Source organism: Geotrypetes seraphini, chromosome 3, assembly GCF_902459505.1.
Source record: "Geotrypetes seraphini chromosome 3, aGeoSer1.1, whole genome shotgun sequence".
NCBI lineage: Eukaryota > Metazoa > Chordata > Amphibia > Gymnophiona > Dermophiidae > Geotrypetes > Geotrypetes seraphini.
The window spans coordinates 363,239,317-363,259,580 of NC_047086.1; the positions used below are offsets into that span (position 1 = coordinate 363,239,317).

At 41.9% G+C, this 20,264-nt stretch overlaps 1 protein-coding gene across 4 annotated transcripts in view; it reads left to right on the plus strand.

The window, feature by feature from the left end:
* FAM120B (family with sequence similarity 120B) overlaps positions 1-14,558 on the plus strand; it is a 155,520-nt gene extending 140,962 nt beyond the window's left edge. For all 4 annotated transcript variants that reach the window (XM_033938787.1, XM_033938790.1, XM_033938788.1 and 1 more), the window contains exons 10-11: positions 2,002-2,041; positions 12,200-14,558. In XM_033938787.1, coding sequence (XP_033794678.1) covers positions 2,002-2,041; positions 12,200-12,212 — 53 coding nt within the window. In that variant the 3' untranslated portion in view covers positions 12,213-14,558. The remainder of the gene's footprint in view (positions 1-2,001; positions 2,042-12,199) is intronic.
* The last annotated feature ends 5,706 nt before the right edge of the window (positions 14,559-20,264 follow it).

A 20,264-nucleotide genomic window follows, 5' to 3' on the forward strand; every position in this document is an offset into this window, starting at 1 on the left:
AGGGTTGTGTTCGTGAGGAGCTAGCTAAAATAAAGATAGACAAAACAATGGGGCCGGATGGTGTACATCCTAGGGTGCTGAAGGAACGTAGGGAAGTTCTGGTAGCTCCGCTGATTGACCTTTTCAATGTGTCTCTAGAGTCAGGAGTGGTACCGGAGGACTGGTGAAGGGCAGATGTGGTCCCTCTCCACAAAAGGGGAAGTAAGGAAGAAGTAGGGAATTACAGGCCAGTAAGTCTGACTTCTGTGGTAAGCAAATTAATGGAACACTTTTAAAACAGAGAATAGTCAAGTTTCTGGAATCCTGTGGATTACAGGACCGGAGGCAACATGGATTCACTAGAGGTAGGTCGTGTCAGACAAATCTGATCAATTTCTTTGACTGAGTGACCAGATAATTTGATAGAGGATGTGCACTAGATGTGGTGTATTTAGGTTTTAGCAAAGCCTTTGACAGTGTTCCACACAGACGTCTAATAAATCAATTGAGTGCTCTCGGGATGGGTCCCAAAGTAACGGGCTGGATCAAGAACTGGTTGAGTGGAAGGCAACAGAGGGTAGTGATCAATGGAGATCGCCCTGAGGAAAGGGATGTTACCAGTGGTGTGCCTCAAGGTTCTGTTCTTGGGCCTGTTCTTTTTAACATTTTTATAAATGATATTGCTGAAGGGTTGTCAGGTAAGATTTGCCTCTTTGCGGATGATACCAAAATCTGCAATAGAGTAGGCATGCCGGATGGTGTGAATAACATGAAGAAAGACCTGGTGAAGCTTGAAGAATGGTCTGAAATTTGGCAGATAAAATTTAATGCTAAGAAATGCAAGGTCATGCATTTGGGTTGCAAAAACCCGAGGAAACAGTAGAGATTAGGAAGTGAAGAGCTTATGTACACGACAGAAGAGCGGGACTGTCTGTGATGATCTTAAGGTGGACAAAAAGGTTGTAAAGATGACGGTGAAAGCTAAAAGAATGCTAGGTTGCATAGGGAGAGGTATGGCTAGTACGAAAAAGGAGGTATTAATGCCCCTGTATAAGACTTTGGTGAGACCTCATTTAGAATACTGTGTACAATTCTGGAGGCTGCACCTTCAAAAGGATATAAAAAGGATGGAGTTGGTCCAGAGGAAGGCTGCTAAAATGATGTGTGGTCTTCATAAGGCATATGGGGACAGACTTAAAGATCTCAATCTGAATATTTTGGAGGAAAGGCGGGAGAGGGAAGATATGATAGAGACGTTTAAATACCTACGTAATGTAAATGCGCATGAGTCGAGTCTCTTTAATTTGAAAGAAAACTCTGCAATGAGAGGGCATAGGATGAAGTTAAGAGGTGATAGGCTACGGAGTAATCTAAGGAAATACTTTTTTACAGAAAGGGTGGTAGATGCATGGAACAGTCTCTCAGAAGAGGTGGTGGAGACAGAGACTGGGTCTGAATTCAAAAGGGCCTGGGATAGGCACGTGGGATCTCTTGGAGAGAGAAAGAGATAATGGTTACTGTGGATGGGCAGACTAGATGGGCCATTTGGCCTTTATCTGCCATCATGTTTGTGTTTCTTTCTATATGCTATTGAAATCATGATAATACCATACTATACCATATTGTTTCTTATACCCTGCAAATGTCTACTGGGAATCATTGCGGCCATCAGCCTCTAACTATCTCTTTATTTCCCAAAATTATTGGCAACCTTACATATGGAAAGCTAATTACAATGCAGATGGCTAGCACACTGGTGATAAAGGCAATAGCTTTCTCCTGGATTCCTCAAGGGGCAAGGCCTCATGGCTCCATGACTAGAAGCATCCTCTTGTTAACTTAAATATAACAAATTTAGAATACAGCAAGAAATGCCAAAGATTTTTAACAACTCCAGGCAAAAGTAAAGTTCCATAGTTTTTCAGAACTCTGTAGTTAGCTTTATTGTAGAGGGTAGAAAAGAGTGGTGGTGGCTCTATTTGTATTTGGATAAATACATTTTGTGATCTTTTTTTTTTTTAGGTAGAGGTCACAGTAGAAGAAGATTCCAACCCACTTCCCAGTAAGTATATAAACTGTATACTTCCTTGAAAAATGTATTACAGTCATATAAGTCTATTGCAATCTGTTGAAATAGGAGCTAACAAACAATTTGGGAAGAGATAATTTTTTACTGGAATAACTCCATACATCTGTGACTAGCTTTTGAGAATGCCGTTCTTTTCATCAGGAAGCCTAACTCTACCTTCTTTAATATAGCCTCGTTGAATGTGGGACAACATCTGGCTATCACAAAAGGTAAGAGTTACAGTGTAGAGAATGACACGGGGACATTTTGTTCCCCATCCCTGCGGGAACTGATTTTCTTGTCCCATCCTGGTGCGTTCTTTTCCTGCCCCTGCCCCATTCCTGCAAGTTCTGTCCTCATCTGCACAAGCCTCAAACACTTTAAAATCATGAGTGTTTGAGGCTTGGGCAGTTATGGTAGAACTTATAGGAATGGGGCAGGGACAGCGACAAAACTCGTGGGGACGGAGAAATTGTGTTCCTGCGGGGATGTGGCATTCTCTATTACAGTGGCTTTTCTGGAATAATTGGAGGCCATCTTTGGTGACCTCTAGCATCAGAGCCATCATGTTTAAAGAGGCCTCCGTTATGTTAGAAATCAGCTTGGCCAGATGAGAATATATGTCTCAAAATCTTGCCACAGATACAAGCTTTTAAACTGTCCTAAATGAACCCACTTAGCTTTTGTGGGCCCTGGCGGAATATCACCGGCACCTGCATAAGCACTGGCTCCTCCCCTACACCATCCCCTGGTCTGCCACTGACCAGCCCACTTTTTGAGGGGCCAGTTAGAACCGCTGAATATCGGCAGTTGCTGCTGATCAGCAATTTAAGCAGGCCGGAGCCTGTTTGGCTTGTTTTAATCATTCTGAATATCAGGCACACTGTTTTTATCAGTTTGGTGAGGCTTAAGTTTCACACCAACTGGTATTCATCTGTCCCTGAGGCAGCCATTTGGCAAAGCCTGGCCATGTCAGGTGAACTTGTTTAGACCTGGACGCTAAAGTGGCAAATAAAGGATATGTTTTTTATAATGGTCTTCTTTTCTTTTCTCCATGTTGGATTTTATGGACTGCTTGCCTTGTTATTTTGTCAGATCTTATTGTACCAAGTAAGCACTCTGGGCCTGATTCTTTAACCCTTTCAGGACCAAGGGACATATTTGTCCCATAACTTTAAAATCCTATAAATTTTGATTGGGATAGTCTACAGTTCTAAATTTGATATGTACGGATTCCATATGATACTGCCTTTATGTAAACAAACTGGTTCCGACATTCATTCATTAGCGTCGTTGCCAGATTGACGAGAAGATTCACTTGCCACACTGTCCATAAGCCAGAAGTGTGATTTTTTTTTTTTTTAATGATATTTCACAAAAAAAATCAATTTTTTGGCATCTGCAAGCCCTTTTTACCATAAAAATGTCGTCAAAACCACAAAAATTGGCCTACAATCCTTATGGTCCTGAAAGGGTTAAACGGCACCTAGAGAAACAGCGCATATCAGGTGTCATTCAAAGTTAGGCAAAAATCACACAAAGATGCGACCAGCCAGAGGTGGGCTGACCCTAACTATTGAAAGTATAGAAAAAGCCTCAAATATCAATATATATCGACAGCTGTCCAACAGGATTTCAAGCTGCCACTTTGCTTGTCATCAGCATCAAAAACTCCACCTATATGAAATGTTCATCTCACACTGGGCAAACGCCCACCACAGTGCACAAAACTATAAAAGAAAGCTTTCACTTCACTCAAGGAGTATGGTGTGCACTGTCCTCCAGTGTTGCAGTTGTTAAAAACAACCATGAGCCTTGCAAAGCTCATGGCCTCCAGCCATCCTCATTACGCCTCCAACAAGAGTCTTGTTTTGCTGCTGTCGATATATATTGATATTTGAGGCTTTTTCTCCACTTTTAATAGTTAATGTATATCTCCTAGGGCCAACCCACCTCTGGCTGGGTAGCATTTTGGTGTTTATGTTTAATGAAAGTTTTAACTGCACTTCGGTTTGCCAACAGCACAGTGTACAAAATATAAAACAAGACATGAAAAGAACGCCATAAAAAAAATAGGAAAGCAAAAGAAGAACAGTAAAGAAAGAACAGAAGAAAAATAAAATATAAAAAAATGTAATTAAATCTAAATAAATCAAATAATCAAATCAAAGTTTAAAAAAAAAACCTGAGATCATGAAATAAATTATGTGCCAACACACATAGCCAGTGTCAACTAAAAGGGTAGTTTGGTTATTTGTGAACTGTGATATAGAGCTAGATGGTCTCTTTATCTGACCCAATAGGGCAAATTTTATGTTCTTAGATTTACTTTCCTAACAAGTAGGTTCATTGCCCTTAGTTTTACCTGCTGTATTTCCACTTCCCTTAGATGCTCCCATCCAGTTTAGCAAAAGGATAGAGAACAGTAATGGAGACAAATGGCAGAAGAAGAGAGATAATGTCAGGTCAGGTGGAGGGAGGTTTGCATTTCACTTGCACCTGATTATGTATGTTGCTTTGTAATCCTCGGAAAACTGCTGGGATTGCTGGTCTATAAATGATTTTAAATAAATAAACCATATACTTTACAGGTGAAAACCAGAGTTAAGAAAAAATGATAGACTGTATTTTAAAGAACCTGGAGCAAAAATAATTAAAGTAAAAAAAAAACCAAACCTGAGACCATGAAATAAATTATGTGCCAACACACATAGCCAGTGTCTAGATTTTCAGAAAGCTTTTGATAAAGTTCCTCGCGAGAGGCTCCTGAGAAAATTAAAGTGTCATGGGATAGGTGGCAAAGTTCAGTTGTGGATTAGGTTATCAGATAGAAAACTAGGGTTAAATGGTCATTTTTCTCAATGTAGGAGAGTAAATAGTGGAGTGCCGCAGGGGTCTGTACCGGGACTGGTGCTATTTAACTTATTTATAAATGATCTGGAAATTGGAACAACAAGTGAGGTGATTAAATTTGAAGATGATACTAAACTGTTCAAAGTTGTTAAAGCGCATGTGGATTGTGAAAAATTGCAGGCGGACCTTAGGAAATTGGAAGACTGGGTGTCCAGATGGCAGTTGAAATTTAATGTTGACAAATGCAAAGTGATGCACATTGGGAAGAATAACCTGAATCACAGTTACCGGATGCTAGGGCCCACCTTGGAGATTAGCACCCAAAAAAGGATCTGGCTGTCATCGTAGACAATACAATGAAATCTTCCACCCAATGTGCGGCAGCAGCCAAAAAAACAAATAGGATGTTAGGAATTATTTAAAAAGGGATGGTTAACAAGACTAAGAATGTTATAATGCCCCTGTATCGTTCCATGGTACGACCTCATCTGGAGTATTGTGTTCAATTCTGGTCTCCTTATCTCAAGAAAGATATAGTGGCACTACAAAAGGTTCAAAGAAGAGCGACCAAGATGGTAAAGGGGATGGAACTCCTCTCGTATTAGGAAAGACTAAAACAATTAGGGCTCTTCAGCTTGGAAAAGAGATGGCTGAGGGGAGATATGATTGAAGTCTACAAATGGATCGATTTTTCACTCCATCAAAAATTACAAAGACTAGGGGACACTCGATGAAGTTACAGGGAAATCCTTTTAAAACCAATTGGAGGAAATTTTTTTCACTCAGATTATACTTAAGCTCTGGAACGCGTTGCTAGAGGATGTGGTAAGAGTGGATAGCGCAGCTGGTTTTAAGAAAGGTTTGGACAAGTTCCTGGAGGAAAAGTCCATAGCCTGTTGTTGAGAAAGACATGGGGGAAGCCACTGCTTACCCTGAATCGGTAGCATGGAATATTGCTACACCTTGGGTTTTGGCCAGATTCTGGTGACCTGGATTGGCCACCGTGGGAACGGGCTACTGGGCTTGATAGACCATTGGTCTAATCCAGTGAGACTATTCTTATGTTCAACTAAAAGGGTAGTTTGGTTATTCGTGAACTATGAAGTTTTTATGTTTCAGGTTTGTCTCAGTGTTAAAATCATCAGGACCTAAAAGTACCAATTATAGGACATTTGGAGGAGAAAATGCATAATTTACAACATGCCACAAAATCAACATAACTGCAATCCCCCACCCCCACTGTATAATCTAGTTATCTAATAGAAGCTGCATAGTACTTGCAGCCTAATTCTGTGTCAGTCTGGAATTTGCTGCATGTTGATTGGCTCTCTCTGACAGTCACACACCATAGTACATTAGATAGATAGATAGATAGGACAGATAGAGAAGTACCTGTATGTAAACTGCTTTGAGTGTGGTTATATAACTACAAAAATAAAAAGGCGATATTTAGTCACATGCTAACTTAAATAGAGAAACAAAACTGCCATCTAGTGGTGAAGAAATAGAATTTATTATTTACTTCATTGTAGTATTGCCTTGATTTAGATAGTATGATTCATCCAGCCTGCCCAAAAGGTGGCCATATTTGTACTTGCCACTCCTCTCTGCAGATTACAGCCCTCTATGCCTTGTTAAAAAGTGTGATCCAAAGCAATTAACAATCACAATAAAGAACTATTCATCATTCATACAATAAATGGTCCCTTTCTCTTCCATTGTAGCCTAGATCCTACACCCCTTCAGTGCGATCCCTGCTGCTGTTGCCCTAATTCCAATCAAGAGATATGCATTGAGCTTCTGAAAATTATTTTTGCTGTTTGTTAATATAAATGTATTACGCTGGAAAGATTTTTCCGATCTATATTATAATGAGTGGTGGAATACCGTTTGTCTCTATGCCAAATATGAAAAGGTGGCGGCATAAAAGTTCAATAAAGTGTGATCTAAGGTGTTAGATTGTTATGATACTATTCACAATTGAGTTGACTCGCCCATATTAATTATATCATACATGATCAATTTGCTATGTAGCATGTGATACTCGAATATGCTATCCGTTCCTGCAGGATTGTGTTTTTGCATGTTATCTGTTTCTTGTTTTGTTATTGTATTGTATTGTTTTGTACTAAAATTTTCAATGAAAAATTATTGAACAATATATATATATATATATATATATATATATATATATATGTATATATCATATATAGTAAAACCCTAGCCGCGCATGCGCACTCTTACCTGCGTGGCCGGCGGGAGTGCGCATGCACGCATACTTTGCTCCCTCTCTCCGTGAACGCCAGGACTGCTGGCAGCGCTGGACTCCCTGCTGTCCACCTCTCAAGCTGCGGTGTCGGCTCCCTAACCCTGCACCAGCGTCAGAGAAGGCTTCCGACGCTGGCGGGGATCGTGAGAGGAGCCGCCGCCGGCACTTTTAAACTTTTAAAAAAACCTTCGGCTGCAGCAGGCCGGCCTGCGGGAAGGGAAGGGGGGGCCGAAAAAGAACAGGACTCCAGCTACAGGAACGCAGGCTAGACCGCGGGAAGGGAAGGGGGGGCCGAATGGAGCAGGCCAGATTGCGTTAAGAGAAGGGAGGGGCCGAACGGAGCAGGACAGCTCGCGTTAAGAGAAGGGAGGGGCCGAACAGAGCAGGACAGCTCGCGGTAAGAGAAGGGAATGGGGGTGGGGGAAAATGCTGCTACTGCTTCACAGGGACCTGGAGGGGAAGGGAAATACCACTACTGCTTCTGCAAAGGAAAATGGGGGGGAGGGAAATGCTGTTGCTGCTGCACAGGGAAATGGGGTGAACATGCTGCTGCACAGGGAAAAGGAGGGAAATAATGACAGACAGACAGCGGGAGGGAGGGAGACAGAAAGAAAGGAAGAAAGACAAAGGGGCAGGGAGAGGGACAGAAAGACAGACACAGGAGGCCAGGGAGAGAGAGACACACACAGTGGGAGGGAGAGAGACAGAAAGACAGACAGACATATATATTCTAGCACCCGTTAATGTAACGGGATTAATGACTAGTATATATATAAATGTAGTTTTATGTGCAGTATCTAAACCCTATTTCCCCTTTTTATCTTTTACTTTTTTTTTCTTTTTTTGTTAATACATAAAAGTATTTTTATGCAAAGCATTTTTCCTTTTTTCCCATTGATTAAGGATTTCCACACCTCAGAGAGCTCTTGTGGGCAGCACAGAATCCTCACTAGTCTTGCAATCTTGAAGGATTGGTCTACTCCAGCTATCTCACAGCAACTCTTCTATTGATGCTCTCAAAGCAACATTTAGCCTTTCCTGGTGCATCCCTTTTTTACCCTTCCTAGAACAAGAACAGGCCCCATTTGGAATCTCTCTCTTCCTCACCTTCTATAGGAACTCCTCGCTGAGTCACACAAGACTATTCCCCCTCCCAACCATAGTTCCTCCTTATGTTGAAAGATTTCCTCCGGAAGTTGAAAAGAGAAAGGAAGGGGAGATGCTAACCACTGGGATGAGAGAGTAGGGAAAGATAGAGATGCTGAACACCATGGGGGGTGGGGGTGGAAAGGAAAGATGCTGGATGTGAATAGGATATAGAAGGGTCTCGAATGGTGGGGGGGGCACATAGCTGAAGATTCACCTAGGGTATCAGATACCATTAGGCCAGTCTTGCCTGAGTAGTATCCCTACAGTTGAAATCAGAGGGATACTCAGATCTTAACAGAGAAAATCTTTATATTTATTAGATTCTTGATACACCACCTTTATGTGGTACAACCAAAGTGGTTTACATATTACAATCAAAGTTTTATACCAGGGACAATGGAGAGTTGGAACTGCAAATGCCTCATTGGCAAATTATCAAAGTCACAACAAGAAGAAGAAAAGACCCAAATTTCCACAGGAGAAAAAGGACAATCCAAACAAAACTGTGGAAATCCAATAGGTCCTTCAATGACAAATGTGGACATTGTATTTTAAAGGATTAACTGAATAAAAGAAGCATCAAGAACAGTTTTGTTTGTTTGGATTTTCATTGGCAAATTATACCTAATGGTAGTAGAATCTGGCCAAGGAGCATTAGTGAGTGCTAGACTAATTTTGAACAAGTATTTTGGTCTGTTGTCAACCAAGGATAATATCTGACTAATAAAATGCATTTTTGTCTCTTTCGCCTTCCTTTGCCATAGATAATAAAGGAATTCTATGAGCATCTGGGCTGTGGAAGAAACCTCTACCATGGATTAGTAAAAGGGGGGGTATATGAACCTTCAATATCTTCACTTTATTGTGAAAAATAAAAGAAATTTATGTGTGTGATTTTTGTTCCCCACTTAGATTTGTGGATTGGCGGGTTATAAATAATTTTAAATAAATAAAAGATCCCCCCACACACAAAACCACACAGCAATAGCCCCAAAGCCCTTTAAATCCCTTTGGGTCAGTTACCACAACGGCCCGTGCTAAACGGCTTCATAAAAGAGACCCATATTTCACTACTAGCTAAACTCATACCCTTTGGTATTCCAAACACTCAAGCATTCAAGGTCTTCTTGAGATAGGATAAAGCCTGGGATGCTGTTCAACTCCTTGCACCAAGGCCTCACGGTGCACTGGGTCTGTAGTGATGCCAGTGGCAAAGTCAGTTAAACAGCTCACTCGGCTGTGTCGATAACCACCTTCACTGTGTTGACACACTGTTCAGCAGTATGGAAGTTTGGATCTTCAGACCACCTGTCCACTGGCTTTACCAACCAATGGTTAGCAAAGTGCAGATATTGAAGGGTCATTTAGTTAAATACTGCTAGATTTTTTTTTGCATAAAATGTATTTTTGTCAATGTATCATTGCTGAGTGTGAAAACATAAAAGTTATAGTTACAATACCAATAAATATGCTCCATTAAGCAAACACAATACGTAGCAAATTTTAAGAAAATCAGAGCTTTATGTAATTAGTGATTTTGAGTGACCCCAGGATGGGCTTTAAACCTTTTTTGTTTTCTGATGAAGCACAATGAAATTTATGGGAATAACTTCAATTTGCACAGTTTTTCCAACTTTAGGTTTTTGTAGACAACCCTAAAGTTTATAGCATAAATATTGCATAAACTAGTCTTTAAGCCCGTTACATTAACGGGTGCTAGAATAGATGTGTGTGTCTTTCTTTCTTTTTCTCTCTCTCCTCTTGACCGCTTTCTGTCTCTCTCTTTCCTCGGCTGTCAACCATCACCCCTTGCCTGTTCCACCTGTCCAGCAGTAGGCCTTCTCCCTTCCTTTTACCTCCCCCTGTCCAGCAGCACTCCTTACCTGCTCCCCCTGTTCCTCTTCCCTGCTCCCCTGTTCCTCTTCCCTGCTCCCCCTGCCCAGCAGCACACCTTCTTTTCTCCCCCTGACCCTCTTCCCTGCTCCCCCTGCCCAGCAGCATTCCTTACCTGTGTCTCTCTTTCTCCTTAGTGTTTTGTTATTTTTTTAAATCTGTCTCTTTAGCCCCCTGTCCTTCTGTGAGTGTCTGTGTGTCTCTGTCGTTGTGCACTGTTGTTTGTTTTTTTAAATCGATGTTTAGCTCCTGATCCCCTCTAACATAGTAACATAGTAGATGACGGCAGATAAAGACCCGAATGGTCCATCCAGTCTGCCCAACCTGATTCAATTTAAATTTTTTTTTTTTTTTTCTTCTTATAGTAACATAGTAGATGACGGCAGATAAAGACCCGAATGGTCCATGGCAAGCATGTTTGCGGATGTGAGGGCCGTTTTGTGGTGCCGGATCTGGCAGCGCCGTGTAGGTCGGAAGACGGGCCTCAGCGTTTTGTAGGTCCGGGTCTGGCGTCGCCGTGTAGGGCGGAAGCGGGAGGCGGGGCCTCAGCACCGTCCGGGTGGCTCGCGCCGCCGGCCCCCAGTAGCTCGAGGCCGGCGGCGGACATGGCTTGCGTTGCATGGTGGAGGAGGAACATCGGTGACGTAAAACCCGCGCATGCGCACTAAAAAAAACGCGACAGCTCAAGGAACACGATTTTTTTAGTGCGCATGCGCGTCCTACCATTTTATTATATTAGATACCATGAATACCCCTTCTTACCTTCCCTTCCCCAACCCCTGATCCTTCTTATCCCTCTCTTGGAAACAATCTCTGATCTAACTTTGTAATACTTCTTCCATAACTCTTTTCGTAATCTGCTTTGAACCGAAAGGTAATGGCGGAATAGAAATCTGTAATGTAATGTAATATTAACTCCCGGATTCATTAAAGGCTACCCAAAATTGGGCACCGATCCTAGAATGGCAGCCAAAATCTTTAGTTAATGGGCTCCAATGATTTAGGGCTCCTTTTTCAAAGCCATGGTAGAGGTTTCTTTCATGGACCGGCAAGGTAAATGCTCCAACGTTCATAGGAACTCTATGAGCATCAGAGAATTTGCATTGCTGACCTGCGGTAGAAACCTCTACCACAGCTTTGTAAAAGCCAGCATTGATTATTGGAGCTAACAAGTGCTTACTTGGCAGTAATTATGGATTTAGGCGCTGATCTGGTTGCTCACTATTCTGTAACAGTGGGGGCCTAAATTGGATCACGTGCCACTCAAAGGGGGCATGTTCGTGGGAGGAGCATGGGCAGGTGTGCGTAGTGTTACAGAATAGCAGGAATCTGCACCCAGTTTATGCCCCATGATTTACTAAACTAAACTAAACCTTAAGTTTATATACCGCATCATCTCCACTGATGTTGTGGAGCTCGATACGGTTTACAAGAACTTAAAATATAGGAAGAGAAGAAAAAAAAAGGTTTACGTGAACTTATATATAGAAGAGAAGAGTAAGGGGGGATAGAATTACATTTTAGTGAAAAGCCAGGTTCCAGTTGGCATACATCCTTGCGCCCGAAGATGAGTGCCCAAATGGGCACTCAATGTTATCCTGTAAAGCAGTGGTTCCCAACCCTGTCCTGGGGGACCACCAGGCCAGTCGGGTTTTCAGGATAGCCCTAATGAATATGCACGAGAGTGATCTGCATATAATGGAGGTGCCAGGCATGCAAATCTGCTCCATGCATATTCATTAGGGCTAGCCTGAAAACCCGATTGGCCTGGTGGTCCCCCAGGACAGGGTTGGGAACCACTGCTGTAAAGAGCGCTTATCACGAAACATCCTTTATAAAATAACATTGAGCTCTGAATTTTGACGCTCTTTATAGAATCTGGCTCTAAATGTGTAGTTTATGTATTTTTCCCCCCTCCTGCACAACCAATCTGCTGTTGCCATACTGTCAGTGTACGTTTTAACCTATGATAAATTCTTGTGTTTCAGCTTTCCCAGATGACACCACCTAAACCTGAACATGGAAAGCTCACGTGGGATAAGATATGGCCGCTGGAAGCTGTGTAATGAGCTGCATGTCAGCTGAAGAATCAAGCCTTGCATCCATTTGTCTTAGTTCATAGTATTAGCTCACCAGATTTGCTTATCTATTTTCACATGAATTACTTTGCACTCTACCCTTCAGACCTAAAGGAAACGCCACAATGCGATTTTTTTTTTTATTGATTTGGGTAGCTCGACAGCCTTTGGTACAATACAGCAGGACTGTTGTGCCCATGACCCGTCAAATGCGCGCACCGACAAGTTCGCCCAGGACGAGAGTGCCATACTATTTTGAGGGGGGAACCCTTCGCCCCCCCCTACACTTAAAATATTCACTTGGTATCTAGTGTTAGGGTAAGATTTAGATGAGGATTCCCATAATCCTCATCTAAACCTTACCCTAACACTAGTGCGATTGACGGGGCGCCATTGTCCTGCACACAGTTGTCGGCGTACCATTGTGCCACAAAGTGTAGCCCCCACACTAAGGGCTCCTTTTACGAAGGTGCGCTAGTGGTTTTAGCGCGTGCTACATGCTAACGCCTCTATAGAGCTTGTGTTGGTATTTTTTTGCGTAGCGTGGGGTTAGCGCGCGCTAAAAACGCCAGATTTAGGGCTCCTTAGTAAAAGGAGCCCTAAATCTGGCCTGTTTCTATGTAGAATATGTGCATATGAGTTTTGTCCTCTCTCAGAAAGGTTGCAGAAAGAGGGGAAGTATGGGGCAATGGATCAGTTTGCCATTGCAACCATCCACCTCAAGGCAATAGTGTCTTAAAAGGCTTTCTTCATGCTATTTGTGGTAAAGAATTGTCGGTCTTTATGAACAACTAGCTGATCACCCGGCGTTGCCCGGGTATTTATTTATCCCAAACTTCCGGTATCGATAGACTTGTATTCAGTGATTACGCCTGGTAAAACGGGAAGCATTTGATTGTTTATTTTGTGGACATCTTCATTTTTAGCGGCATGGGGCTGAACTTGGACTTAAACGTCATTGGGAGTGTCAGTATTAATCTCAGGGAGCCCAAAAACTATGGATTATCCACTAATATCTGTCGTTTTCGATTACTTGTACGTCACCCCCTTCCCACAAGAATGTCCCTCTCTATGGGGCTGAACTTGGACTTAAACGTCATTGGGAGTGTCAGTATTAATCTCAGGGAGCCCAAAAACTATGGATTATCCACTAATATCTGTCGTTTTCGATTACTTGTACGTCACCCCCTTCCCACAAGAATGTCCCTCTCTATGGGGCTGAACTTGGACTTAAACGTCATTGGGAGTGTCAGTATTAATCTCAGGGAGCCCAAAAACTATGGATTATCCACTAATATCTGTCGTTTTCGATTACTTGTACGTCACCCCCTTCCCACAAGAATGTCCCTCTCTATGGGGCTGAACTTGGACTTAAACGGCATCGGGAGTATCAGTATTCATCTGAGCGAGCCTGAAAACTATTGTTTAGACACTAATAGCTGTCATTTTCAAAAACATTTTCAAATATTTTCCCCTTCGCACCCCACAGTATTTTTCCCCAGATAGTAAGTCAAATGAATACCAAGTTTGGTTGAAATCTGTCCATGCGTTTCAGAGTTAGGCTGGAACAAACATACAGTACATACAAGCGCACACACAGATACATCCGATTTTATATATATAGAAACAGTTTTATAGATGCGGCTATTACATGAGAGATGTTTTTAAATACAAAATACAAGCGACAACCATTCCTACTCCCAGATTGGTTGGCCCATTCCTTCTGCCTTATGATTTTCAATTTATTGTACATTGTAGCAGCTATTGAGCTCTCCTATTATATAATGCTGGGGGACATTTCTTGTGGCACATTTTTCAACAGGAAATTCTTACTTATAATAAAACATCTGTGTGGCATTCGTAGGTGATCTGCAATGTTATGTATTTGGACACCTTTTATTCTGTGTAAAAGAGAATGTTACTGCAGTACATTTGATCTACAAGTAATGTTTTACAGGGCGAGATGTAGTCCAACATATGGGGCTCCTTTTACAAAGATGTGCTAGCGTTTTTAGCGCATGCACGCGCGTGCTACCCGAAAAACTGCCGCCTGCTCAAGAGGAGGCGGTAGCGGCTAGCGTGCGCTATTCCGCATGTTAAGGCCTTAACGCACCTTTGTAAAAGGAGCCCATAATGTGTTTGCCTATTGTAGTTGCTTTTTTCCCCTTCTTGTTTTAAGATGGATAATGATTGTGTATGTCTTTTTTTAATAGTGCCCTGGCTATATTAGCCCTGCTTTATAATAAAATGAAAAGACAAGTTTTTCCTACTATGTTCTTACATTAAATTAAATTATAAAAGTATATTTTTAGTCTCTTTGAGTCACATGACACCAAGCCACTTTGTCTTTTTGAGTCACATACCAAATTGAAACTGAAAGCAAGATTCAAAAGAGAAAGAACGGTGCATGGACAGTATTCTGTAGAATGAGCTAATATTCCATGAAAACTGAAATCTAGTAGTCAGTGATGTGCAGTCTGAGTCTTCAAGAGATTCAGTGAATCCCCAGCCCTGCATTCATAAGCACTGCATACCAGAGGCTTCGGGAAGCTAAGCAACCTCAGCTCCAGCTGCCACCTTCCCACTTGATCACTGCCATCTGTGTTCAGCACCTACCTTCCCAGGTCTGAGATGTCAGCCTCGCCCCCTCCCCTCTGAAAGAGGAAATCTACATCAGAGGTCTGAGATTGGTAGAGCAAGTAGTGGCATGCTGAGACCAATGATTTCTCACAATGGCAGCTTGAGGACTGATGCTGCTTGGGGGGGGGGGGGGGATGCTGCATGCAAGGGAGAAGAGAGAAAGAGATACTAGGGGAGAGGGGTGATTCTGCATGCCTGGGAGAAGAAACAGGGACAATGAGAAATGGGAGAGGGAGAGATGCTGGATGGTAGGGGGAAGAGAGAGAAACAGAGGAAATGCTGGATAGCAGAAGAAAGAAGATGCTGAATGGAAGAGAGAGACTAGGTGGCTCCCCGTTTTTCTGTTTTATATTGTAGTTCTTCCCTTTTCCCCTCTTCTCTCATTTTTTTTAAATATTTATGTGTACTTAATTTATTGTATGCCGCTTAGACTTTTTTAGATAGTTGAGATATCACATTTTAATAAAACAATCCAAATCCCATCCTTTTATGTGAAAACAAAAAAAGTTATAGAAGTTCAAACATGTAACTTTATCAAACTGCTTTATGGGCCCATGACATGAAAAATCAGCCATGCTCAACATTTTGGACCTGCGACTGTAATCATCTTTCCCCAGAGATGGCCGCAAAGGAGGAGAAAAAAAAAAACACTATCACATATTATAGCCATGTTCATGAATATACTAATTTATTCTGATAAAAAATCACATCAGCAATATAACAGTTTAACTAAAACCGTTGAAGATCACACATGTTAAGCAAAGCACTATGAACATACAGCACAGCAATTATTGAACATACAGTCCCTTGGCCATGTTCATATGCTGATAATCACTGATTAAATGTGATATTTTATTTTATTGCTAAACTATTCATGTAAAATGTTTCTACTTTGAAATTTAAAAGATTAGATGCTGAAATGAGAATAGAATCAAAATAACATAAGAGAACAGGACATATCCTGAGAATTTATTTGGATGCGATTGTGAATAATTGCTTATTCCTACATTTGGAGTACATGCCGTAATTCTTTTTGCTGCTGCCAGCATAGTTTAAAGGTGCATTGCTTAAGACCAAGTGTGCTTGTGTAATGATCGAAGATCCAAATTTTCTACAGTAATGTAGCAATAGGCATTTGTGTCTGAATTCTTAGAAAACTACACACTGTCCTTTTGCCATCCTGTACAATCTATCCTCTCCCAGCCTCTACACATACATCTTGTCGCTCATCACTGCAGTCTTTTGGCAGCTAATCAGAAATTCAAATTACTAGTAATATTAGCCTGTTCAGTAGGGTTGTCCAGAAAAATATGCCAATTGACGTTTTTCTCATGAATTTGATTGTGCTTTATCAGAAAATAATATTTAAAAAATGTAAAATCCTGGGGTCACTCAAAACCACTGATTACATAAAGCCTCATTTTTCTTAAAATTTGCTATTATTTTTGCTTAATGGAGCAAATTTCTTGGTATTATAGCTATAACTTTTATGTTTTCACACTCAGCAATGATAGATTGATAAAAAGACATGCAAAAAAAAAATATAGTAGTATTTTATTAAATCAGCCTTCAATATCGGCACTTTATTGTGGAAAATAACAGAAATTTAATGTACTTTGCTAATAGCTAAACACATACTCTTTAGTGTAGTTATCTACCAATGCAGTTCCAAACGCTTAAGCATTCAGGGGCAGATTCTGTAAAGGACATTTAACTTTAGGCATCCATATTGTGAATGTCAATCGACTTAGACATCCAAATAAAGTGGATAATAAGCCCAAATAACGACTTTGGATCATGCAGGTGCTGGTCTGTTCATCATCAGTGAAATCACGTTAAACTTCGATTTCGGAGTATTCTTAACATTTTTTTAGATTTTTTTTTCTTTGTTTCACGTAATAAGAGAAAGTTTTATTCAAAGATTTTGGCCGCTGCACTCGTGATCTTTTTTACATCCATCTGATAACACTACTGATGTTGTCGCCGCTTTAGAAAGATGGACGTAAATGGTGATGTCATCACGCTCAGTCTGAAAAGATTGCACATGGGTCTCTGTTCCGCAGCCTTTTTGAAAAAAACCAGGCCGTGCATTTGTGGGCATGTTCCTGAAGCTACTAAGTCTTGAAGAGTCTCCTGACGTAGCACAAACAAGCCACGAAACAGGTGGACCCCTGACGGGAAAAGACGACAGAGCTGAAGTTAATGGCTATGCCTTAGAAAATCTGTTGCAATTATTAAGATAAGTTTTGCTGGATATATTTATTTCTGGACAGTGCTCGAAATATATTTATATAGGTTTCATGCCAGCCGCAAGTTACACTGTTTTTTGTGAACTGCTAGATTGTTCTCACTATTGTAGCCCTTATACATAAGTTTATTGGTGTGAAGCCTGAAATTCAACCAGTTTATAACATTGATGAAGTTTCTTTATTTTTGAATGATTGAAATATATTCATATTGTGGAGGTTTTTTCATTCTAGTGATGGTACAGGTTCATTTGGGTACCTAGCAGCCCAGGAACCACTGTATTGAGGTTTGTTTTTCTCCACAATTTATATATATTTTTATTTTTTATGTTTTTTTTTTGTTTGAATGATTGCGGCTGCTTCCTCCAATACTTGCCAGCAGTGTGTTTTGATATATTAGTGTGTGCTTTAAGATTGTGCATCAGACATGTCCACTTGCTCTGAACCACAGCCGTTGTGGGTAAGGATTCTCTTCTTATTTTCTTAGCCTTGTGGGAATGAGGTTTAGTTTGCTATATATTTTTCATGTGCTTTGCTTAAGTAATGCATTATTAAACATCTTTTGACCTTAATATCAAACTGGAATCCTCTATACCCCAAAAAATAAAGTCCCATTCAGCTATATGTGGACACCTCCGGCATGCCTAAGTAACGCCTAGGTCGCATCCACCTAACTCAAGCCTATCTAGCACCCAATTCATGCTCAAAAGTAGACCTGCTTTTGCAAGGAGTCCTCTTTCCACTAAAAAAAAATAGAGGATTTAGTATATGCAATATACAGTGGAACCTCAGTTTGCGAGTAACCCGGTTTGCGAGTGTTTTGCAAGATGAGCAAAACACTCAGCAAACTTTTGACTCGCAAACCGAGCACTGCCCCGATAAACGAGCACTTACAGTCCAGGAAGCGCCGCTTCTGGGGATTCCTCTTCCGTCTTCTGGCCAGCCTTCCACGTCGGGTGCCTTCCGCAGGTTGGAGGACCTCTGTCTGGGCCTGCGCGGCCGAGTGCCATCCCGCCTGCGCGTTGCGTGTGACGCGCACAGCGTCAATCATCGGCATTGTGCGTGTCGTGCACGGCATGCGGGTGGGGCGGCGCTCGGCTGCGTGGGATCGGGTGAGGGCTCTCCAGCATGCGAGGGGCATCCGATGTGGAGGGCTGGCCGGCGGATGGAGGAGGCATCCTTCTGAAGCGGCACTGTGGGGTTCTCCGGCGGCTGGTGGACATTAGAGGCATCCCCTCGAAGCGGCACTGTGGGGTTCTTCTTTGGATGACGGATGGAGGAGGCGGACGGAGGAGACGGCGCTGCAGCACCCAGCACCCAACAGGTACAAACCCCGGGTTCTGGAAGGAATCATTGCTGTTGCCACTATTTTCTATGGGGAACTTTGCTTTGATAAACGAGCATTTTGGATTATGAGCATGCTCCTGGAACGGATTATGCTCGTATTCCAAGGTACCACTGTTTATATTTTGTTCATATGCTTTGATTGAGGAACATAGAGGCCAAAAGAAGAACTGGACTAGTGTTGAAGGTACATAAGAACATAAGCATGGCCTCTGCCGGGTCAGACCAGGGGTCCATCGTGCCTGGCAGTCCGCTCCCGCGGCGGCCCTCCAGGTCCATGACCAGAAAGTGTTCCCTACCTAACCTAAAATGTCCATACCCTATTAGCTCAATGTCCTGTAAGGTAAACCTCTATCTGTACCCTGTTATCCCCTTCGCTTCCAGGAAGTCATCCAGTCCCTTTTTGAACCCCAGAATTCTACATGTAAGCTGTTTACCCTAGAGAAATGACTGCTTGTAAATCAAGAGGATATAAGCTTGGCTTTGGAATTTACATGTGGTTTACTATCTGAGTGTGTGTGGTGCAGTGGTTAGAGCTACAGCCTTAACACCGTGACACTGTTGGTTCAAATCCCCCACTGCTCCTTGTGACCCTGGGCAACTGGAACAGAAGAGAAATATGATAAAGGAACCAAATTTGAATACCACATAGGATATAAGTGGTATATAAATAATTAAAACTTAAATAAACTATAATAGTGGTGCCAGCATTTTACCGCATACAGTTTTAATGTAAAAAAAAAAAAAAAGCATAAAATTGCCATTCTAATGACATCATAACGTTAACACACGATAACATTATAGGCATTAGGACATCTATAACACCTAAAAGGTGATTCTGCAAAGACAATATAGACGTACGTAGATTCGCTCAGCACTGCTGAGTGTGATTCTCTATATTATGTCTATGTATTATAGAATCGTGCCCATCATTCTGCTGCTGGACATCTAAACGAAGCCTAACTTTTAGACATTCTTTACAGAATCTGCCCCTCAATGTGATGCTATTCAACAACTTGCAACAAGCCTTGTTCTGCACTGGGTCTGTCGTGATGCCAGTGGCAAAGTCAGTTATCAGTTTAACACCTCGCTTGGCTGTGTCGTTAACCACTGTGTTGACAAACTGTTCAGCAGTATTGAAGTTTGGATCTTCAGATCAATGGTTATTCTCCTCAATAACATGCAGATATAAGAACATAAGAATTATCTCTGCTGGGTCAGACCAGTGGTCCATCGTGTCCAGCAGTCCGCTCACGCGGCGGCCCTCTGGTCAAAGACTAGTGCCCTAACTGAGACTAGCCCTACCTGTTTCTGGTTCAGCAGGAACTTGTCTAACTTTGTCTTGAATCCCTGGAGGGTGTTTTCCCCTATGACAGACTCCGGAAGAGCGTTCCAGTTTTCTACCACTCTCTGGGTGAAGAAGAACTTCCTTATGTTTGTACAGAATCTATTCCCTTTCAACTTTAGAGAGTGCCCTCTCGTTCTCCCTACCTTGGAGAGGGTGGACAACCTGTCCTTATCTAGTCTATCCCAGGGGTCTCCAAAGTCCCTCCTCGAGGGCGAATCCAGTCAGATTTACGGTATTTCCCCAATGAATATGCAGGAGATCTATGTGCATGTACTGCTTTCAATGCATATTCATTGGGGAAATCCCGAAAACCTGACTGAATTCGGCCTTCAAGGAGGGACTTTGGAGACTCCTGGTCTATCCCCTTCAGTACCTTGAATGTTTCGATCATGTCCCC